Genomic DNA, 24350 nt, shown 5'->3' with positions numbered 1-24350 from the left:
GTACTCCGTAGGAGGAAGAGTGTATAAACGGATGCTGTGCTTGCATTATTAATTCCTTGATTCAGCCTGAGTAATAAAATTTAAGTCCACTGGGACTGGATTGTGACAAGTGACAACACAACAGCGATGATCGGGTCATTCGGGTGGTCCACTCCTAAATGGCGGTTGTGTTCACAATTATACTCATAGTCGACTAACTCGTTCTTAACTTTTTGCTACTTACCTACTTCCACAGACGAAGTAGGCTACCAACTGTAGTTTCACTGGGTTTCTTATGGAATGCTGGCAGGCGGAAGGAATCCATGAGGGCATAAGCCTTCACCTTGAATCCTTGACCTGTTGACCATATTCTAAAACTAAATACTGACAACTTGATAAAGAATACTGCATAACAGAGTTACAGACTATACTTACTTTTTTATTCAAGATGAACAGAAAAGATCTTGCTGCAACAGTAGAGCAGCAGAAAGAACAAATTACCCATTATGAGAAAAAGCTCAAGGGTAAGTATAAGTTACCTAGTTGATATTTGGCTTTGACCTTTGAGTCGCCACTCCTAGGAGGCTAGGATATTTGAAAGTGCACTGGGTTCTACATTTTTTTAAATCTCACTGTTGGCTGTTGCCACTATGCATACAATTATGGTAATTGAGTAATTGACTGTCTACTGTGTCATTGTATAATGTATAGCAAGGGTTGGTCAAAGATTAGGTAGTTTTGGCAAGTTGCAACAAATACTTACCTAGTAGTAATGTTAATAATGTAATATTGACATTTTCCATTTCAAAAACTTATCTTGGCAAGATATTTGGCACAATGGCAACCAGCCAACCATCAACCTAACATAGAAAATCAGAAATTAGATATGAATGTGCGAAGTCATGCAATTTCAACTTATAGCTATTTCACACATTTATATCCAATATAACAGGGTGACTTGAATCATTCATGGAGACCATTGTGACATTTAAGTAAAGAAAACCCTATACTCAAAAAGTGATTGCCTTGGAAAAATTGTGTTAATAGCTCTTGAAGTAGGTACCATAAGTCATGAGATAACCTAAAAATGCAATAAAAAGATATATTTTATATATATAACATGTGAATGTTTTTATCATAAAAAGGTAAGTGCTAAAAATGGTCTAAGTCATCCTGTCAGTGGCCTCTAAGTCACCCATTTTATAGTAATTCATCTAATTTGAATCTTGCCCTGTAAAAAACTGATGGAAAGCTCTTTGAGGCTCATTGCATGCCTGGTAAATCGTAAATGTTTAGGGTCAGTTTGAACTATTACCACTCATTTTTGTTGTTGTTGATTATTTATTTTGTTATATGAATAAATATAACACATATAAAATAATATAAAAATGAATACATTCCATTGTAACTTGCTGTTTTGCCTATAAAGTAATGTAAAATGATTTCAGCAATATTTTTTGTAATAAGATTATTGATTTGACACATAACACAGATTTAATTTTGATATCTAAAAATGAATTCATGGCTTGGAAACTAAATCATGGTCTAAAATTTTTACTCATGGCTGCTAATTCAATGAATTCACATTTCCAAAAATACAGTTAGGGCTCCGATAGTTTATTATTTCCTTACCTAATATTACAGTGAAAGTCACCCAATTTTTCAGATCTGGTGCGGGCATACAAGTCACTTTTGAAGGAGCGAGATGCTCTTCAAACTGGCCTGAATGCTCTCAAGTCTTCAACTCAAAATGCCACCCCCCAGCATCTTTCTTCAACTTCAGAATCTGCATCAGACCATGAGTCACACACCAGTCAAGGGAAGCTTAACTATGCTGAGTCATCTGTGTCGAAAAAAGAGAATGATATGCAACCAAATTTTAGCGATGGAGAGAAAAGTACCTGTGAAGTGGAGTCCTCAATCAAAGCTAGTAGTGGCACTGGGAACTATGATTATGAGCTAAAAGTTAAGCAACTAACAAATGCCTTAACAGAAATGTCTTCTGAAAAGGAAAGACTACAAAAAAACTTTCTGTTGGAAAGAAAATCTTTAACCACAGAGCAGGAAAGGGTATGTTTGTAGTTTATTTCATTCATTATCAACAGTTTTGCTTCCATAAATAATGACTTTGACCAGGAAATTGGTTGACCTGGGCTACCAAAGCCCTTAGACCATTATTGTGGTTCCTCCTGTAACAAGCATTGATATGATTTTGTACATTGAGCAATAATTTGCTTCTAATAACATAACGCCAAAGTCACCATATTTATTATAGTTGTTGTGATAATCAATCACATTTTATCCTACACATTCATGTAATCAACCCGTTTTTTTACCAAAAAGCTGAATTCGTGTATAATGTTTTGGATATTTTCTGCTCAATGTTCAGTTTATTGAATGCATTTATAACTTTTCTGTATAAAGGCATATTTATGTTTCTCTAACCTTTTTTTTTTGTTTCCAGTTGCAAGAGGAAATGAAAAAATTGGAAGAGAGCCGCGCTGCTGCTGTGGCAAATTCCAAGGAATTGCGCCAAAGATTGCAGGCCTTACAAGCTGAAAGAACTGCTGACACAGATGATGCAGCTGTCAAATTTCGGTAATCTGACTTCAATAAATGTCCATTTACTTTCTGGACTACTTGTTTGTACTGATTATCCAAATAAATTTATTAGTAATATTTTTGGAATAATTTTTTGCTGTGTATTTGAATTTGTTTGGCAGAATGGCAGATGGCATTATTGCTCCTGCCAAAATTTCACAAATTATTTTCTCATATGTAAAATCATTGAAGGGAATGCCAGCGGCTGGTGTCAGAACAGCGCGAAGCCCGAGAGCGAGCTGAGCTGAAGGTGCAGCAGCTACAACATAAGATCCAGCAGCGCAGTTCTCAGCAGAAGCAACAGGCGCAGCTGGAAGGGAACAACCAGCAGCAGCAGAAACAAGTTACTGAACTAAGGAACGTCATCTGTCAGGTCTGATTGAATATGTAATACTCGGGCCATGTTTAATATTAAATGAATGACTCTGTGACATCTCAGATGAAACTAGAATGCTTTGGTCGTCTGTTTATTTATCAATGAAGAGTTTTAAGTTACATTGTTTTGTTCACTCTTACTCCAATTATCATATTAAAACTTGCCAAGAGATATAGTATGAGTTATCCCCTTGAGATATGAAAATTTGGCATTTTCCGAGTTTGTTTCTACAACAAAGCCAAAATGTAATCTTGCTCCGTTAGTGTATTTTTACTGTGACTTTTCCCCTCTATCTTTACCAGTTGGAAGCCAGAATTTCGAATTATGAAAAGGAGGAAAACAAGAAAGCTGAAGAAATACAGCAACTGCATCAGTTGCACGTTGCCGCTGCTACATCGCTACATCAGGTAAAAGTTTTCCATACCGAAAGTTTTATCAAATTCTATAGGCATTGCTTAAATAAAGTTGAGCTATCATCTAAGCAAGTGTTAAGGTACTCCACCCACGTTGAGAAATACATGCTGATTGCGTGCATTCCCTTAGACACCAAAATTAATATAATTCATTGTCAAAATATCGAATTTCGAATAGAATTGATTGCTATCATTGAAACTTTATAAACTTGAAGGCTCTTCCTGTGGGGTATCATATCCGATTTATCTTCAATTTAGCTTCAAATTTATTACTTGTTGTGTCATGTTTGCAGGAGAGCCTGCGAGTGCAGGATGTTGAAGCAGAGCTCGGCCGTGTGGTGGCCGCCAGCAGGGAGCGGGAGGCGGCGCTGGAGGCGCGTCTCGCTGAGGCCATGAGTTGTGTTGCCTCCACCGGCCTCGACTCCTCCAGCAGCGCTGCTCTGCGACACTGCCAGGTTCTGTAGCAGTGATTTATTCCGAATTATAACGTGAAATTGTTGATACTATTGACTCTGTCTCCTCAGATAGGATAACATTTTAGAGTAGCTTTCTATGGTCCATGTGCCAGATTAATTTTTACTTACAATCGCGTGAAAAACTGTTCAAATTGAAATAAAATCATGAAAAGCTTCATCCCTTAAATATTTTTTATCTCTGCTTGTACTTGATTGTTCATTCATCCCTGCCTGCACTTGATTGTTCATTCATCCCTGCCTGCACTTGATTGTTCATTCATCCCTGCCTGCACTTTACTGTTCATTCATCCCTGCCTGCACTTTACTGTTCATTCATCTCTTAATGTACTTTACTGTTCTTTCATGACTATTTTGTGTGTGAGCAGAATCGCGTCCGGGAGCTCACGGAGCACAACCTGGAGCTGAGCCGTCAGTTGGAAGTTATGAACCGCAGCAGTGAAGTGAAGGTCAAGACCAGCGCCGACGATGCCCTGACTGCCGATAACCAGGAAGCAACGTATCTCCTTAAGCACATAAAAAAGCTGCTTCTTCAGCTTCAGATCCTGAACATTTCCTCAGCTCAGCGCAAGGATTTAGAAGGTGGAACGCCTATGCGATTACGATTACGTAGTATATTTTTATTTAACTTCTGTGTTGAAATTATTTTGTCTTTCATTTTATGTTATGAATAAGAAATTTCCAGAACCTTGATGACCTAAAAATTTGAATTTAATATTAATATTCTGCGAGAGTTGAATGTCCCAATTTTTTAAATTGGTACTTTGTTCAGAAATTGACATCCACGCACTGAAAAATCCATATTTTCATCTGTTGCTGTATCACATTGTCAAAATTGATTTATTAATAACAGTAAGACTAGATGATAAAGTTTTGCCTAACACTTCCTTTAATTGTGATCTACTTTCCGTTGTTATCCGTTTTATCTCATTGCTAAAATCTGTTTTAGCAATGACTAAATTAATTTATTTTTTTACTTTTTGAGTTGGAATTCTATCCATGAATTGTTATTCTGAACCCATGCAATTAGAGTAGAGCAGAAAGTGATGGTGACGACAAAAAACCTGGACCCCCATATAATGTACCTAGTCTTGTCATACGTAGAGAAAAATACTCTTGACTGGATCATCTATCAATTTGTATCATATGTAGTATAGTAGCTGATCTACAGTTAAAACTTTCAGCAACGTGTAGGAGTTTGTGTTTAAAGTTTCTGTTGCAAGCCATTTTGAATGATATTGTATCATCTTAGGTCTAAACAACAAATATATAATACAGGAAACAACATTGTATCTATCAATTGTTATTATTTTAAGCTTAAGGCCAAAGTTATTTCATGTTCGTTTGCCTTGTCATCTTGTGCTATTTTGCTCTAAACTTACGAGCCAAGATTCAAGAAGACTCTTCCCTTCTTGATTGAAATTGCTCTCATTATCCACGTAAGCCATGTGAATATTCTCCATTTTCTGTATGATTGATCAAACTTTCAGATGCTCTGGGCGGGAGCGACGTCTTACACGAGCATTGCAAGCAAGAGATAGAGAACCTGAAGCAGCAACTGCAACAAATGCGGCGCGTCTCTGATTACGCCTCCAGTGACACCTGCTCCTGGCACCCTGATGCTGTCGGCGGCAGCAATGAGATCAATGCTGGTGAACAAACTAGAAAGTTTTGCTTCCGTATGCAGCTTTGCACCTTGCATTATAATCATTTGTGCATATTCTGAGATCGGCAGTGTGCTATAAATGCTTTGATATTCAACTTCCATGATGAAATTGTTAAAGAATTAAGATTACTTGATGGCTTAAATTGCATTAAATTGTTTGTTTGTTTGTTTTAATTGTTTAAATTGTTTATTTCAAAAATGTAAAAGCAAAGAAAATGGCAAAAAAAAAATCACCGTTTCTTATGAGAGAGAACGTTTCGGAGTCGAGTTCCATTGTTATTTCAATAATCTAAAACATGAGTTCAAACAATTAGCAAACTATAATTCAATTGAAGATACTTAGGTACTGGTATTCAAACATAAATTGTCAAATGACAAAAATGTAATAATGAGATAAACACAAGCAGACAAACTTATCTATTTACAATTTCAAGGGCATATGAACGAGGGCGGCATTTTAAACTAGACTTTAGTTTTTGTACTTGTGTTTTAGGTTTTTGAACTGATGATGGAGCTGGACTCCGAAATGTGATCTCTCATAGGATGTGGTGATTTTTTGGCCGTTTTCTTTGCTTTTAAATTCTTAATAAATCGTTATATGTTGGGTCGGCACATAATATTTCTCTACTAGCATTAGATTTTTGGCGACTGAATCTTCATTCTTTTTGATCAGCTATCTCTGCCAGTCCTCACGATCAATCAAAAAAATCCCTGTCTAAATAACAATATGATTCATTGCCTTTCCCACTTACTTCGCGTATCAACTCTTGCACCTTACCTATGGTGTTTACTATATTCATGTCCTTATTTCAGCCTGTAGTACTTTGTCTATTATGCGTCAAGCTTATTTGATTCGAAGAGCCCTATTCAAAATAATTTGTAATCATTTGTTGATGGTATTACATTATTCTTGCGGTGTAATATAAGTTATTTTGATGCAGGTTTACCTGAAGCTTACAAGGAACCGATGGCGTCGTCGGGACAGTCTTGCCAATCGTAAGTTCTTCATTTTACTTATAATGCGGAAGAAGGAGGAAAAATTATCTTTACATTATGCTAGTCTGTTTATGGCGCTCATCTTGATGTGTTACATTACCTGTTGTTATCATTTGTTATAAATTTTAAAGTGATGCAGTTTATGCCTGAAAAAAGTTTGACATGAGAGTATGTTCTTCCTATTACCTAGATAAGTTACTGAAGATTTAGGATTCGTGGGTTAACTGGCTAGACGGCTCTCACTCGTCAAGTATTTTTATATGCAATGAAAGTTTGCTGGAAATTTGTACGTCCAGACTGGATTTCCTCCAATAGATACGAATCACGACCATTGTATATAGCATTTTTGTTGCATTAGATTCGCAAAGTTTGTGCTATTTTCCTCTGATCAATTTCAAATTTTGACAAATTTGATTGTTAGTCCATGAATATTTTCTGAAGAGTGCAAGTACTTTCTACGGAATGGCTGAGTGTAGGTACTAATTACCTTCAACTACTTGACCATTTCATATAAATGGTCAGTGGACTTCAGATTCGAATGACCAGCTATTCACAGCTAAATTTTGATACGAAGGGCTAGAAATGCTGCCTGATCATTTATATATCTTCTACTGCAGCGGAGAAGTAACTTCCTAGCACCTCATCTGCCCTTGAGATGCTACCAGACACAATCTGTCAGCTGCTTTAAAATTAGCAAAGAACTTTATTCGTGTTGCAGTATTTTTCTCGTGATCATCATGCCGCGGGATGTTTCTGCTATAACAGCTGCATCAGACTGAGAACTAACTGCCTTACCTCTCCCCAGGCCGCGGGATGTTGCTGCTGTAACAGCTGCATCAGACTGAGAACTAACTGCCTTACCTCTCCCCAGGCCGCGGGATGTTGCCGCTGAGCTGCGAGCTCTACGGCAGGAGTTGCGCAGCGTTAAGAGTGCGGCGCAGGCCAGCGAGACCGCTCACCTGCAACAGATTGAGCAGCTCAAACAGGTTCGAAATTTCCTGCTCGAGTTTACTTCTAGAAAAGTTGATCAGGATTTTCCCTCACTTAGTCGGAATTAGCTCTGTAGGTCATCTAATTTTGCGTATTGGCGTGTTAGGGAATCATGTTTATATTTATCACAGTAACTCTGGTGTTTCATTTACTTCTGAAACGCAGCGGAGACGCTATTGAATGGACATATCATAAAATTTACATATAATTTTATGTGTGCTTGTTTGCATTAGAAATCATTCAATAATTTTTCTCTTCGCAGGAGTGCCGCAACCTGCGGACGGAGTGTGAAGAACGCCTCACGAGCGCCCAGCAGTCACATCGCGCCGTTGTCTGCAGCCTCGAGCAGCAGGTAATTTTTTTCCGTAGATCACATGCTCTTAAAATTTATTCATAGCCAAATTTCTACATTAAAATAACATTGCGGGTCATCATCATGAACTTCAGTGATAATGATAAGCATTGGTTAAAATTTGCAACGAGTGAGTCCTAGATCAAATATTTATATTCTGGAATTACTGTAAAAATTGTAAAGCACAAAATGTATTTATAAAGCATGTAGAGAATTAATTTATATCGAGATATTCCTCTTGAAACATAGAGTTAAACTCAGTTCTCCATAGGCTTTGTTTCAAAATAAATTTTTTATGTATGGCTTTTACAGCAACTCGTCTGCACAATACGGACTCGACAGTTCCTAATATATTTTAGCTCAATGTTTGTTCCCATGTTTTCTCCTACCTTTCGAGAAAGGTGTTCTCTTACCTCCTATTCTCCTATAAATACTCCTAAAATAAGTGAATAACCTTAATACATTAATTAAGTCAGTATTTATTTCAATCTGAAGTTGTAATTTTTTGCCGTGTTTTGTTTCAGCTGACGAGTCAGCGTCTGCACAGCATCGCCACGCTGCAGGAGCGCGACGTCGAGCTGCACAGGCTGCAGCAGCAGCTCCACAGCGCGTCGCTGGACTCCGTACAAGTAAGAAATGCTTATCACTTTTGTGCTTTCGATTACTGGTTTATTTAAAAATTAACTAAATAAAAAACATAATTTCTAAAATTTAATTTGTAAGAAATGCTTATCACTTCTGTGCTTTCCATCACTGGTTTATTTAAAGTTAAGTAAGTAATTAACTTAATTTCTAAAATTTAATTGGTAAGAAATACTTATCTCATATCCACTTTGGCGTTTTCGATCACTGTTTTATTTCAAGTTAACCAAATAATAAACCTAATTTCTAAAATTTAATTGGTAAGTAGACTCCTGCGTTTGGTATTTTTTTGTTTCCGAGACGAGACGAGACAACAGGCTCTGTCCCGGATCGCAATAAAAACCGGGACAATTTTCAGCCCTCCGTAGGAATTCCGGGACGATACCGAGACGAGACGAGACATCCCGGTTATAATAGGCAGCTTAAAATGTCCCGTAATTTATAGCCATTTTAACGAGACGTAACGAGAAATAACGAGACGAATAAATTATTGATGTGATGTAAACTTTGGCTTACCATCATACATTTATATAATAATTTGAGACGTATCCTTTTACTATTCAGGTTGGAGCTCGGCAATTGAAATATTTGCTACGAATACATGTTGTGATTTAATATGGTTTCTTATTCTTGACAGGCAAATAATGGAAAAGCACGTTATTTATTTTCCAATAATTGTGTTCAATGATGGTCTGGAGGAGGCCATCCTAGCTGTAGCTGGTGACATCGGCTGTCTGGAGACTTTAATTTGCCTCCAGCTCAATTTCAGAATCAGATTCATCGATCTCACCTTGATCTTTCTCCTTCAACAAAAAGTCTGAAAAGAAATATCAACAACATTTTAAAATACAACGAAATTTAAGGGGAGCGTCTGCCCCAAATAAAAAATTTCGACTTTTTTGGTTTTTATACTCATCTTAGAGCTTACATTCTGATGCATCTAACGGTACCAAAACCATCTCTGTACGTTGATTTATGCGTTCACGACAGATCGCAAAAGGGATTGGGGTAATGAAGTTCTTTACATTTAAGATAGGCTGAAATTGCCGGTAGAACACTTAAATAGCTAGTCTGAACACGCTGAGCTTCAGTTATCTGCCTGCAGTCGTACGGGATGGTTCTCGTGCCGTCGTTCGCACCCATCCTTGACAGAAATTGAGCTCCAGTATCGTCTAGTCTTGCAACCTAACACCCTTGAATGTATATTTAGAGACGCGTGCGACTTTGTGGGGTCCTACTGAAAAGTTAACTTATTGTCACTGCAAACCTATCTCCTCCTAGAGTTAAGCTACATCAATGAGAGATATACCGATCGAATCGCAAATAAATGATCTACAAATGATGCAGACGTTTTTTCTAATTTCGTATAGTTTGGATTTTATTCTGCAAAAAGGGAGGGGTGGCGGGAATGAAATGAAAAAATTTCCGAAAAATTCATGAAAGATGCTCCCATACCCACAAAAATTATAATTTCAAAAAACCGTCTACATCAGTTTTAGATATGGTCTTTACGCATTGAATGATATATGTCTCGATGTTGTAGCTTGAAAGTCCCAGGAAGAGAGAGATTTCTACAGTACCCCCTTTCTTGTCCGTTTTCTAAGAATTTCACGTTTTCTCTATTTTTTTCGAAAAATTTACACAAACAAAAAAGTCTTAGAATTCCGTTTTACATACGTGTACCGAATTTCGAATCGATCATTCGACAAATAACTGAGATAAAATTTGGGGCAGACGCTCCCCTTAAATTGGAAAAATATAATAGTTTGATCTTCAAAAAAGAGCTCTAAATATCCATGTTTATCCTTTCTAAATAACGTTAAACAAGCGTTTAATAACAATTCAGGTAACTGCGCAATTTTGAAGTTTCCTGGAGGCGTAGCACAAAATTTTACTAAAGGCTGAGATAATCAAAAACTAGCTTTAGTATTATTAGGAATATCTTACCAGGACTCCACTCCACAGTCTACTAATTGGCCGACTAATCTAGACACTGCGTCCCTACTCCCTAAGGGCTCCATGGCGCCTGAACTCGTTCCGAACGCGTAATGAACTCGACTCATATTCGTACGGTTCCCATAAGTGCCATCGAAGCCTTAGTTAAGACTGAAGAGTAACATTTTTGACTCAATACTCAGCCATGCATACATCGACAGGTTTGCGTGTTTGTCGGACCACTAATTAAACTACCATGTCAGTTAGACAAATTTTGCTAAATTTGCAATTAACTCAATTTAACTGGTAACTGTCTATGGCCATATTAGCAACAAAGGGCTAACTTGGCATTCTTCACCCCATGTTTTCGAAATGATTCGTATGGTAATCGAAAAACTTGTTTTGTCGTAAATAATTAAGACAAATCTCGTCTCGTCTCGTTATGTCTCGTTTCAAATCTGTCTGTCTCGTCCCGGTTCATAATTTACCGGGACACAAGTTTTAAAGTCCGGGACAGAAGTCTTGTCTCGGTTCATACGTTTATTCCGGGACAAATTTTACCCTCTGTCCCGTTATTTTTTTCCCGGAATTTTCTCGTCTCGTTTCGTCTGTCCCGGTTCATTTCGAGAAAATTATTTCGGGACGCAGGAGTCTATTGGTAAGAAATGCTCATCTCATATATTCACTTCTATGCTTTCGAACATAGGTTTAATTAATCAGATAATGAATTTAATTTTATCTAACGGGTACTTTTATTCAAACTTGTCTTAATTAATTGTGTTGACAAAATTTATTTTCTCATTTTTCTGTCTGATCTAATTTTTTACTATACCCTGTACCCTTCAAACGTGCAGCGGGCGCTAGGGTTGTGATTGTTGAGCAGCTGCTACAACCTAGTACCGGTATTAGGTAATATTAAACGATCAAGTTAGCAGATTCTGTCATCCCAAGTTATTTGATGTTGTGTCCAAGCAATGCAGCGCAGTCATTGTGGTACCAACCGTATAGGTTTATTTTCTTCATTTGTTCCTTTGAGATCCTTTATTACTCTTTTATCCTAGTTTGGATGCTCATTTTAGGCCTGGTTTTTTCAATTAACAAATTATTTATTTAGAAATTTTATGCCTGATTTCTCATGAGCGCGTGAAATCGACTTAAAATTATGAGGATAAATCTCATGTCTGATAGAATAATAATATTTAATTTAATAATTTTCTTTGCTAACTATTGTCTTAATTTGATCGCTCACTGGTTAAGTAGCATGATTTTATCACGTCAGTCAAACGTCAGGGCAGGGCCCTTCTTAGCCCTGTAACCTTGACGCCCATCACTAGTAATATTTTCACCAGAGACCTAGATTAAAACATACTTTTTCTTGTTACTTGAAATGGAATTGGAAAGCTTGTGTTTTAGTTGATTTTGTTTTCGACAGTCCAAGGTCCCGAAAGCTCTCGTGAACACCACCACTGCGGCTTCTCGGTCCGGCCCTCTCCTGCACCACATCGAGGAGCTGCAGCGCCGAGAACAAGTAAAGTTTTATGTAAATTCTATCTCTCTTATTTTGATCTCTAGTTTGTACTCAAAATTTATTCTGAAACTATGGGATAATTTTTTTAATATGCAAATAAACGTTTAAATGTCACCTAGTATTATCATTCTACTGTACTTCATAATAGACGGAGTGTCGTTTTATGGATTATATTACAACGTGTCCCGAGGAACAAACATGGAAATATATAATGATCCTTGACAACTGTTCAAGAGGCTTAATATAAATTATTGATGAATATCGCTGGTGAACAGGAGGTGGCCGCCCTACAGCAGGAGAAACGGCAGCTGGAGCACGTGGTGCGCGAGGTGCAGCAGGCGGCGCTGGAGAAGCGACTGCAGCACGAGGATCGACTGGCGCACCTAGAGATGCAGCTCGAGAGGCCAGTGTTTATGTATTCTTGCTTGTATAATTGTCCTCTAAAAATACCTGCTGCTCGAGAGCCCAGTCTTGTTGAAAATCATACTTAATTAGGTCTTGTGAACAGCTTGTGCCTCATCATCACGCATCTTGACATGATTTTTTGTTTGTTGTCTTTGAATTTTACTGTTAACTGCTTGCTCCTCAGTATACTTCAATAGGCGAGTGTTACTGAAATTTTCATTTCTGATCATTACCAACCTCGACTAAGGTCTTGAGTTCTTTTAAATAGAAGTAATCTTTGCATCAATAAAAATGTTTCCAACAGTAGCAGTTTCGGCAAGTGATTCTTCCGACCATTGTTCAATTTTTTCGTACTAATTCCACATCATGATTCAGATATGATCGGAACCAATCTCGGGAGAGCCAGAACTTGGAGTACCTGAAGAACGTGCTGCTGCATTTCCTGACCAATGGCGAGGGTGCGAGCGTCGGTGGCCGCACCACGACAACGTACGGTCGGCAAGCGATGGTGAAAGCCGTTGCCGCTGTGCTTAAACTTACGCCTAAGGAAGAGGAGCGTCTACGTCGACACAGCGCAGCTGCTGAGAGCTGGTGGTGGTGGGGAGCAGGGTCTGGCCATGAGACCTCTAAGAAGTAGAGTTGTGAAGAGTAGGATCTGGCCATGAGACCTCTATGAAGTAGAGTTGTGAAGAGCAGTGTCTGGCCATGAGACCTCTATGAAGTAGAGTTGTGAAGAGCAGTGTCTGGCCATGAGATCTCTAAGAAGTAGAGTTGTGAAGAGCAGGGTCTGGCCACGAGACCTCTATGAAGTAGAGTTGTGAAGAGCAGGGTCTGGCCATGAGACCTCTAAGAAGTAGAGTTGTGAAGAGCAGGGTCTGGCCATGAGACCTCTATGAAGTAGAGTTGTGAAGAGCAGGGTCTGGCCACGAGACCTCTATGAAGTAGAGTTGTGAAGAGCAGGGTTTGTGAAGACGAAGCGCTGCTACTCAGTGGTATGGAGCAGGGTCTGGCCATGAGACCTCTAAAGGCGCGTTCACACTAGGGGCAAAACACGGGCGTCAAGCCCCTCACCGCCCCTCTGTGAGGCGTCTACATGCGCTTATTGTGGGCAACGAAGCTATTGACGAGCTAGCGATTCAGTCGCCCCGCCTCGTGCAACACAAGCGCTGCACGCAGTACTCAGTTAGTAGACGGCTGTCTGTGGTCTAGTGAGGTTATATGTATACGCTGGTCCTTCACTATGTCAACTAAAGCCACACTTGTTTGGACTCACGCTCTAGTAGAGAGGCTAATGCCGCTAATTGATCTTTGTATAGACCATGAATGCCTGTAGAGAGTTCAGTCAAAGTAGTATAAGAGTCGAAATGCAAAAGAACAAGCTCTGGTGAAAATAGTCGAAGTTTTAAGAAACTTTTGTGTAAAAGTCACTATTTACGAGGTTCGCAAGAAAATTCATACGTTGCGTTCGCAATTCCATCGTGAAATGAATTTCATTGCAAATGAATTCCATTGCATATGAATTCCATCTCAATTCAATCATCCTGCTTCTTGATGAGTGGCATTATTTTCTTTAGCAGACTGTCAAACAAGTCCACTGGCAGTCTAGTATAATTTTGAAAGTCTGATGCATTCGCAACTGATAATTCTCTGAAAATGTAATTGTGTGAGCCCCCTGTCTCTTTGCAACCATTTTTTGACCCAAATACGGTGACGCCTACATCTTTTCTTAACAGCAGCACCCCCGAGAACAATGGCCCAGAGCTCTAACTCGGATAGATCCATCCTCACGGACGTCTACTGGCAACTTGTTTTCAAAGCGCGCGGTCTCCTGTCTCGAGCTACCGCGTACAAAATTAAGTGTGAACGGTTGTGGGCGGTCAGGCGCTGCAGCACCTCACCGCCCATGTTGTTGCCCCTAGTGTAAACGGGCCTTTAGAAGTAGAGTTGCGAAGAGCAGGGTTTGTGTAGACGCAGCCTACTGCTCAGTGGTGGGGAGCAGGGTCTGGAACAGAGACTTCTAGGAAATAGCTTGATAAATTAGAGCTGTGGAACACATTCAAATCAGTTTTGAGAGCCTGCTTAGGGGAATATTACTCTCGACAGCGTAAAATTACTATCGCACTTCCAGCCCCTACGGTTCTCGGAGCCTTCTGATCGCATCGTCGGTATATTACAAAGTGCACAATCAATTGAAGAATTTACTATTAATTCCTTGTTCTGCGACGAAACTTTTTGATGAATTTTTCTTAGTTTCCCTGTTCCCTCTTAAACGTTGAAGTATTTTTCTAGAAATGGCTCGTTATTTAATCTACTTCCCTACAATTTTGCCAAGATCTCATTGAATGAAAATAAAAGATTGATTTAGTGTAGATTTGTAAAAGATTGATTGAAGGTTTTAAAGTCTAATTGCAGTGCAGTGCTGTCGTCTTGCGGGTCTTTGCTCGTTACTGGTATTATTTTATTGTGCTTATATTTGAGTATTGTTATTAAGTGAACAACGACGGAATGTCGTTGTCCGACTGCGGGTATCAATTGTAATGTCAAGGTGTTCTCCCCCTTCATTTTCTCTTATTTTGCCGCCAACGTCTCATATTATCAAAATTTTAAACAAGTATCTTGGTTAATTTGTATCTTTTTTGTCACTTCGTTATGCCAACGCTGCAACTTTCTTATCTGTTTCTGCACGCTGGTCTCTTGAAATTTGTTAAACTGTGCATTCCTCTTATGAATACCTTCCCGTCGCTGCGATGGTAAAGTGGGAACTATTTTATCTTTCCGATATATTGAATTTATGACACAGTACCCGTGATAACGTGAGTTAAAAAGCCTTGAAATATATCTTAGAAAAAGGTACTTGCTTTCTATGGCTGAGAAATATTTTTACATTTCATTATTTAGTTCGGCAGATGCTTTATCTGGGTGTTACTTGGTTGATTTTTTGAGATCAGTATAAGAGCCTATTTTAATGTAGTATTGCTGTATTTTTAGCAATAAAATGCAGGTCAATACTAAAATATGCAGTTGTGTTAGCATATTATTTTTTAGGAAGTACATGTAGTGCATTATGTAAATTTATCAAGTGTCATTTTTTTATTCTCATTTCACTATGGGGCCAACTTGCCAAAAATTGTTAAGCGGTTGAGTTGAGTACTTTTTGACAGTTAGTCCTAAGTAACAAATGTGCGTCAATGTAGTTTATTTCTTCCTGTTAGCCCAACGTAAAGGTTGAAGTCTGGCAATACGTTCGGCGATGGGCCGTCCACGTGAAACTCTCGAACCGCTGTAATGAGACAGTTTGACGTACTCACAATAATACATCGGGAATGCGCTCTCATGTTGCCGTTGTCAACGTTACCTGAATCATTAATTAGTTCGCACAGAGACCGCTACAGAATTGGCCTAATGGCCACATGAATACTTGTTCATACTGGTGACTACAGATTCTCTCTAACGATGATAGAGATAAACGACATTTGAACGAGGAATTGCCGCGGCAAAGTGAGATGTAAGAGAATAAGTTTGCGTTTTGCGCTAGTTTGATGAGTTTGGTGGCCCACGTATCAGAGCACTTGTAACGCGCGGCCTAGGTGTATAATGGTCAGGCGGCAATCTTCCCTTTACGCGAGCTAAGTAACCTTTGACAATTGCAGTTCGATCTTCAAATAGAAAGGCTGTAGATTCCCTACTGCCCATGGTCGCCTAATTGGCGCAATAATGAGTAGCACATCTCTGTTGCAGTCGCTCTGCAGTGTACATGTGGTGCAGCTGCTGGCAGCCCAACAATCTATTTGGATGCATAGCTAATTAACTGATACCATTAAATCATTGGCATAATTTTTTGACTTAGAAACGAACTCGATTGTAACTCGGCGTTTTCAGGTTGGGTTATTTTTGAATTTCAATGCAATGGAGGTTAATTATATTTTTTACGAATCTTATCATGTGATGGGAAATTCTGCTGCATTATTTAGCAGGTGTATGTCAAGTTTTTCATCAAGAGGTGTACTTGAGCTAAGTAAATAATTTTGGCTCTTGATTTGTTGAAGAAACTACCCGTACGCCATTGTAATGCACAACTTGAAACTTCTCGAAGGATAGTGAATTTGCCAGCATCAACAAATAACAAACCTATGATAATAATAGCGGTTTCGGCGTTTATTAGGCCGTAGGCCTGTCTCCGATTCTTAACATCGCAGAACATCCACAGCTTGTTGCGGTCCCGAACTCACAACTCTGATACAAATTCTGCTGTGCTCAACCGCCCAGCTTCCTTACCGATTTTGACCAGAAACTGGCGCACAGAGGTGGGATCGAACCCGCGCCTCTCTGCGCCAATCATGGTACCGAACTTTACCCACTGGGCCACCCTGCCTTCTCATAGGATGTTGACTGTGCCTTTTGGCAGCTGAAAAGTAACCTTAGTTTTATGTTCACAATGATTCCGGGCTTTGGGATGGCAATTTCTGATTGACCTATTATCACGAATAATTAAGTAACTCAATACAAATTTTTTTAATCACACAGATGAATTTGTGACAGTCCGCAGCATTGGATGCCAAGTCATTCTTGAGATAAAAATCCAAATGCCAAAAGTGTCAGAAAAATGGATTCGACGCACCATAAGAACAATGATGATTACTTGCAGCAGTATCGGATAATTTCGGCTAAGCTCAGAAAGTGAGTAGAATTGAGATGGAGATTCAAGACATTCAACTTATTGCAGGCCTGAGGTCATTCGGCCTCGGGCCTATACTTAAGTTCTATTACTTCTAATTTCTATTAAATTCTATACATAGCCTATTACGCATTACGCACTAGGTGGGTAATTAACACAGTAACGAACTAACGACTCAATCATGATACCTAATGAGCCCCATTTGAAATACCAGGCGGCAGGCAGAACCGCAGAAGTTTCCTAAAATTGCAGGTAAAAACTATCGTTTCATGGGTGATTTTTAAAATTACAGCTAAAGGTATGCCTTTTTTTTCTGAAGAAATTGCAGGAAGGCCTGCAAATGCAGGCTGCAATAGCAATTCAGAGGCTTTTTTTTAGTTTTGCCAATTCACAGGTGGTTTCTGCCTAATTTTCCACTTTAGCAAGAATAAGCCAATAACTGAATATCAATAAGCAATAACACCCTAGGGTAAACCGTAAACGCGGTATATTCCGACATCGTGGGTAATTATTCCGTCACCTCTTTAGTTTTTCCTTTATATTAAGCTTTGTTTTAGTTCCATGCGTTCGACGACAGACTAATCAGTGTGGAAATCCAGAGGGGTAATATATTAACTGGTCAGGATGGCGCAGTGTGGAATTCTGTATAGGTAATATATTCTCATGTCAATATAAGAAAATGTATCGAAATACCAACCCTACCACCGCGTTACACCACCTTCCACTGCAATGAGAATTGACGAACTGAGCTCATTTGAAAATCGCGCGTGGTTTGAAATCCAATCCCATGTTGCCAACGACTAATCAAGTTAACTAGTCGTTTATCTGTAGGCTATCGGACACATTTTTGCAATGAATACGTTCTAAAATAAAAAAAACACATCCAGCTTTGTAAAAAATTCTCATGATTGGACAACACCCACAAAGTTTTCGATTTCACACAAAATTATGAGATAAACTTCAACTCTTTCACTTCATACATTCACATGGTGTTTTCTGTTTACTTCTCACAAGACGGTGTCACACACTTGATTTGGTTGTGTCTAGTTTGATTTCACAATAAATAGACTTGATTCACATTCCATGCTGAGATTTAAATGATTGAAAGTTTTTTTTAAATTATAAAAACCTATTTATACGTTCCAGATTTGAATTTTTTGCCCTATTATGTTGAATTTATCTTGATAAATTCACTTCAAATTCTGAATGATTTCGTCTGCCATCCCGCGTTTTCGAACGTTTTGTGTCTTTTAGAAAATTTTCATTGTTTAATATGGGAAACTATTTCATTATAGAAAACATAGAGCATGTATGGTATAGTGCATTAATAATACAATTTAATTCAATAAAGATTAATTTTTAATTTAAAAAATATAATCAGATTTTTAATTCAACATTTTTCTAATAGAATTTAATTCTACAGCATGTACCATCTAGTGTAGTAAATAATAAATATTGATTTAGTAAAATTTAATTTTATTTAATTTTTTAATTTAATTTAATTCTACAGCTTCAACCGGTAAAAATGAGCATCATAGGAATCAAAGTAAAACTGTTGATCATACATCACAAATTGAATGACATTGGATGGATTTGATAGGTATTTTATTAATCCTGTTTATATATAAGAACGGAAATGACGCTGGTATTATTGCAGATTAACTACATCCAAAAAAAGGGTGTTTTTTTTGTCAGCCAAGTTCCTTTTTTTAGGTAGCATTTTGATCTAAAAGGAACCTGGGCGAACCAACCCAACCTGCGAGTTGGCGTTAGGTTGTGATCTCTCGATGTGGCAATGTATCTCCAGATTTATGGACAAAGAAGACGAAAATGTTACCCGTTGCAGTGCAACGGGTAACATTTTCGTCTTCGCATCATTTTCGTCCTGCCGATTTCGCAGATTTTAGGCATTTTTAGCGCGATTTTTGGGTCGGAAAAAAATCGGTTTTCCGATGCCGACCGCCAAAAATGGATTTCAGATTCGTAATCTACACCCCAAAAAACATATAATTCAAAAAAAAACACCCTTTTTTTTGGATGTAGTTAATCTGCAATAATACCATGACGCTTCTATTTCAGAATGATAATGGAAATGTTTTTACTATTTCACAAACTTTTCTTGAATACACTTCCAAAAACTAAAGTTCTGTAATCAATGGAGTCTTTGAAATGACAAAATCATTCAATTTAAAATTTTTAGCTATAAGAGTATGATCGTCATTTGTCAATATGAGGAGCATTCATTTGTCATTCCTGAGGAGCTGTAAGAATAAATTTGTTGTTTTTTATGTAAAAGGATTTTTTTCAATTAAAAGAAATGCAATAATTGATTTTTGGAAATACGATGTTAAAATTAATGATCTGTATTAGAATTCAAAGTCGTTTTCATTCCTTTGATCAGAAGTTTTTGTTCGTTTGATCAGAAGTTTTCGTTCGTTTGATCAGAAGTTTTCGTTCGTTTGATCAGAAGTTTTCGTTCGTTTGATCAGAAGTTTTCGTTCGTTTGATCAGAAGTTTTCGTTTGTTTGATCAGAAGTTTTCGTTCGTTTGATCAGAAACAACATAATTATTCATTCTCTTGCATTAAGTATACAAACGATTAGTTAATTTGTAATTCGTATACAACCATATACGAATTAAGTATACGATTGATCATCCCGCTAGATCACCGTTAGCGGGAAAGAAGCAATCAATTCAGTAGCACTTTAGCTCACGTGATATGAAGTTGGCTCGTCTGAACTCTGGATTGCGTGTTTAGTGTGCACTGTGCATGATGAAAAACTCTGCCTAATGATTACTTAATGAAGATTAGTTCATTGCGGTCAACTTAAGAGACAAATTTTCAACTAACTGATACTTTTTATAAGTCTAATTTTAATTGTTGAGTGAAAGGTGCAGACTTGCAACTTCCAAGTGATTAGGTACTTTATAGAAACTGAGCAAGTTAGCGTACGTGTTTTAAGCCTTTAAGAAGTTCATTTTTTTGCCTCAAATAACGATGTTGGATCGAAAAAGTGGTCTTGGTGGATCGAAATAATATATGAACCTTCGAAATTAGAATTCCATCCTGCAGGATGGAATTAGACACAACTTGGACACAATTAGACACAACTAACTTAGACACAATTATTGCAGTCTAAGTATAAATTAGCAACACAAATGTATCTTAAAGTCCTGCCTCTTAAAGCAAATATTCAACACAAACTTTGCCATTTATCCCAAAATCTTGTGCATATTAGTTGCCAGGTACATTTAGAATAGATTATTAATTATATAGATTATTAATTACACTTAAATATTATTAAAATCAGGAGGAAACAGCAAAACAAACCTCTTATTCCTCTTATTATTGCATTCCACCTACAAAAATGACCCTCAATTCCTAAGGAAAACTTTTTCCTGACAATAAAGCATTGCCCAGTCACAGTGTAGACATAAGAAGTAAATTTGTGATTTGGTTATAGAAACATTTCTTCACATGTCTGACCTATTACTAGTGAAAATACATTCAGTAATCTTCAACGACTTCAGCAATTACCCAGGCATTTGCTACAGTTTTTGTACCCGGCATTTGCTACAGTTTTGGCCAATAACTTGAACAGTTGTTGGTACCACTTCATGCTTTGCTTAGAGCAGTTTTGTAAGAAATCATCTAAATGAATTATAAACTTCCCATTTAGCAGCATTTTACCCCAGAATGATTTGTAGTTTGATTATTGCAGTCGCAATCCGATTTCATTTGCACAGAAAATGTTTTTTTCAAGCGTTAGTAACCGTGTGATGCAAGTTTTTTATTGTAGTTGAATAATAAATGCCGTGTATGTACCTCATATGGCGCACGTTGCCTAGAAAGATGAAAGTTTCCATCCCAGGCAACATGCACCAATAGAGGCTCACGGTTTTTATGTCTGAAGCTTGTAGAACTCACTCAGACAAAAGCAGCGCACTCGCCCTGATCTCGCTGCCTTGTCTGTAACTTAAGTTATTCAAGTTTCAATGAGTCGCACCACTGGAATACAGGCTATTTTGCAAGTCGCAGTCAAAGTGTTAAATGGTTCATTAGCATTGTTACTTCTCATTTAGGGCTATGATACAGGCTTTGCTGGATTTCTAAACATTTGTTTTTCTGTTTCAGGCGCTTCCTGCGCAAGCCAAATGTTGCCGAAGCATCTGAAGAATTTGGCAAGTCTATAGCTTACAGCCCTTGCTTAAGTTGCTTTTCTTATACCAATTGAAACTGGCCTTTATTTCATGTTACAAACATTGCATGGAGATAATTTATGTAAAATGATTGCTTGATACAGGCCCCATTTATTGTGATTTTTTACTTTGTGTATGTAATTTAGTTTGTGACTTTTTACATTTTCGATCAATAAATTTTCATAAAGTTTTTACTTTCAGATAGTTTTTGTTTGCAATGTTTGAATTTGGACTTCACTTATGTTTTTAAATTTCAAATTTTTGTAAATTGTGAAGTAAAAATCTTTTATCACAAAACTACAAAAAAAAATTTCCAACTGATTTGATAAATTTTTTACCAAATCAATGTTTCAACAGGGAAAGTTTTTGCTTGACTGTTTCTTTGTTTTAGGAGCCCTGGAACACAAGCTTGCTGACAGTGAACTATGGTCTGGAGCAGGGCTCTGCTGCATTGCCATTGCCAGATGTCAGCAAAGCCTTGCTAATGCTCATGCTGAAGCTGAGGCATTAGCACAGGCTGCTCGTTATTATGCCAAAGTAATCCTATCATTGTATAAGCTCTGATTTAGGTATTTTAATAGAAATGAAATAGATTATCTATTGACATTTGTGAGGCTTCTGTAAATATCCTTAGGGGACATGGATGTTGTTTTAAATAGATTTACTAAGCTACTTTGACAAACAAAGTTTAATAATTCAATTTTTCAGGGGGAACATGCAACTCGAGATATACTTTGTCCAAGTTTTGGAGATAGTCTACTCACGGCATCCTCTTGCTACCGTAAAGCTATAGATATTCACTCTTCCACCAATGCCCAAAGACAACAATCGCCCTCAACCTCCACACCTGGCAAAACAAATGAAAGTAATTCAGCATCAGCTATGGTTGAGTCTGAAATTCAAGGATGTGGGAAAAATATCATCCCTGCAGCACTTTCAGTAGAACTAGCAGATGTGAGTTTTTAAAGGTAATTCAGTAATTAAAATGGTAAGGATGGGATGTTAGGTACTTCAACTTTTGCCAAGATCACAATCAATTTGTAATGTGTAAATCACTTGTACTTGAAATATTCGGATCTTTTATTTCAAGCTGTTAAATGGTTTTCTAATTGAAATACACTATCATTATATGTATGATATATTTGAACTTTGCACATCTTACTTTAAAATAACTCAAGTTATCTTACTTATTACTGATTATTTTTGTATCTTTTCATTTGATATTCACTCATGTAATGCCGTATGTTTGTTCAGACTTTACAGCTATGTGACCAATGCTCAGAAGCTCTACCTGTGTTACAAAGCGCCGCTGACATGCTCTCTGACACTCCTGTTCAACTGTTGCAAGTCTTGCAGCAGTTACATGATTGCTATATCTTGTTAGGTTAGAAAAACAGTTTTTAACTCGTTCATTTCTTATTTAAACTAGGCAGAGATTTGAAGTCATGCTATATTTTTGACAAACATATTCACACATCCTAATTTTTCTATGTTATGTAAACCAATTGATTTTAATAAGTGGTTGACATAATTGTTTGTTTTGAAAAGTTATTATATCCATGGATAAGTGATCTAAAGATTTTGAGCGTGAAATAGGTAGGATTTCATTGATATTAATTCATTAAGGTATTAGTTCAAGTATCAGTATATGAATAATTGCACTCCTTTACTAACACAGGAGACTTGGATGGAGCTTTGCAGACGTGCATTAAAATTCTAGATGTAGCTTGGCATCTGCAGCCAAACAGCTCTCAAAAAATATACACTTTCAACAACGTCCCTGCCAGCATTCAAGATATTATCTCCAGGTGTGTTTTCTATCGTATTGGGCATGAAATATTAGTTGAGGTTACCTTGACTCTTTTTACGATGCTTTGACCATTAAAAATAATTTATCATGACTGCTGGCATGGTAAATTCTGTAATCCAAGATTTCCTGTTGCAGTTGCGAAGTCTCCAGTCTTTTTCTGCTCCTCATCCTTCAGCCTCTTCCTCAACGCACTCCTGATGTTCTTAAACGCATACTTATTAAATATTCTGCAGAGACTGCAGCAAATGATTCAAATGGTGAGACACATTTGCTCAAATGGTGATTCAACGGGACTTGTTACCATAACCTCAAGGGTGTTTTTTCTTAATTCCTAACAATTGAATTTCTGATATATTTCTAGTGTAAAATTCATGACATATGTATGTAATATTGTGTATTGAATAGTTTGTGTCATCATTTCATGAGCATAACGACATTTCTTATTTTCTCAGCACCATGGGGAGACGCAGGCTTGTGGTGTCTATTGCAGAGTTTGGCCATGGCTGCTAAAGCCAACGACTGGACGGCCGCTAAAGAAGTTTCTGTTCCCCTAACTTCCCTGCTACACCTCATGCCTTACCACTTACACCTTCTGTATTTGCTCTTATTGAATGTCAATAGAGGCTGAACTACTTCTGCAACATATAAAACATTAAAGATAGTGCCCTGGATTAGGTTGCACGTTAAACGATCTGATATGCGCAAATAATCTATTACTGGACACAACATTTTCCTATGAGCATGGAAATTATTGTTTGAAGCGTTACGTTTATTTTTTAATGATATTTCCCAATACTAGTTGAAAGTTATCTGTTTTTGTTGCCGTTTACATGATTCTTCATATTTATTGTTACTATCTGTATAGATGCACAGGTTTTCTATAAATTAAATTTTACTTACACTATAACGTACATCCATGTGCTATTAAGTAACATTATTGAAATAATCACTTTGGTATCTGAAGTTCAATATTGATGTATTTTTATAGCTATTTTACTTTTTTATCCCCCAAGTTGGCGATAAATTATGGTAAATTCATAGCCTCGAAAGGCATTTTAAAAATTCAAATATATATGTCGATGCATGAAATAAAGTGAAGACGTTCTCAAAAAATCCTCTTTTTATTTTTATCTTTCAAAACAAAAAAATTAAAAAGATCCTATAGGAGTGGCTCAAGTTAAACTCGAGTAAACTATGCTAAAAGATATAATTTCGAGCTACGATAAATTTGCTCCTGAAGGGATAATCTTTCAGTGTGTCAGCGTTCTAGAATACTCGTTTGAATTGCATATTATGCACAGCTATATTT

The 24350-nt window shown here is 37.5% G+C and overlaps 2 protein-coding genes across 3 annotated transcripts; both read left to right on the top strand.

The window, feature by feature from the left end:
* Positions 1 to 244: 244 nt before the first annotated feature.
* LOC108683230 (GRIP and coiled-coil domain-containing protein 1) lies at positions 245 to 13963 on the top strand. 2 transcript variants are annotated; one of them, XM_018172526.2, is made up of 16 exons: positions 245 to 503; positions 1646 to 2049; positions 2444 to 2577; positions 2773 to 2953; positions 3259 to 3363; positions 3663 to 3824; positions 4211 to 4424; positions 5333 to 5494; positions 6450 to 6504; positions 7376 to 7490; positions 7757 to 7846; positions 8371 to 8475; positions 11856 to 11951; positions 12227 to 12354; positions 12732 to 12965; positions 13186 to 13963. In XM_018172526.2, exons 1-16 carry the CDS (start codon positions 428 to 430, stop codon positions 13211 to 13213), a joined length of 2289 nt encoding a protein of 762 aa, XP_018028015.1. In that variant the 5' UTR covers positions 245 to 427; the 3' UTR covers positions 13214 to 13963. The 2 variants fall into 2 exon arrangements, with proteins under 2 accessions (XP_018028015.1, XP_018028014.1); XM_018172525.2 differs by having other exon boundaries at positions 12732 to 12995; positions 13172 to 13963.
* A 2790-nt stretch (positions 13964 to 16753) lies between these two features.
* On the top strand, positions 16754 to 24154 carry LOC108683229 (40-kDa huntingtin-associated protein). Its single transcript, XM_018172524.2, has 8 exons — positions 16754 to 17033; positions 21167 to 21213; positions 21623 to 21768; positions 21940 to 22185; positions 22486 to 22615; positions 22910 to 23039; positions 23177 to 23298; positions 23494 to 24154. The coding sequence occupies exons 1-8, from the start codon at positions 16960 to 16962 to the stop codon at positions 23667 to 23669; spliced, it is 1071 nt and encodes a 356-aa protein (XP_018028013.1). The 5' UTR covers positions 16754 to 16959; the 3' UTR covers positions 23670 to 24154.
* The last annotated feature ends 196 nt before the right edge of the window (positions 24155 to 24350 follow it).

Source organism: Hyalella azteca, unplaced genomic scaffold, assembly GCF_000764305.2.
Source record: "Hyalella azteca isolate HAZT.00-mixed unplaced genomic scaffold, Hazt_2.0.2 contig560, whole genome shotgun sequence".
Taxonomy (NCBI): domain Eukaryota; kingdom Metazoa; phylum Arthropoda; class Malacostraca; order Amphipoda; family Hyalellidae; genus Hyalella; species Hyalella azteca.
Note: the sequence above shows the minus strand (reverse complement) of the source record. Positions and strands in the feature narration are given on the sequence as shown.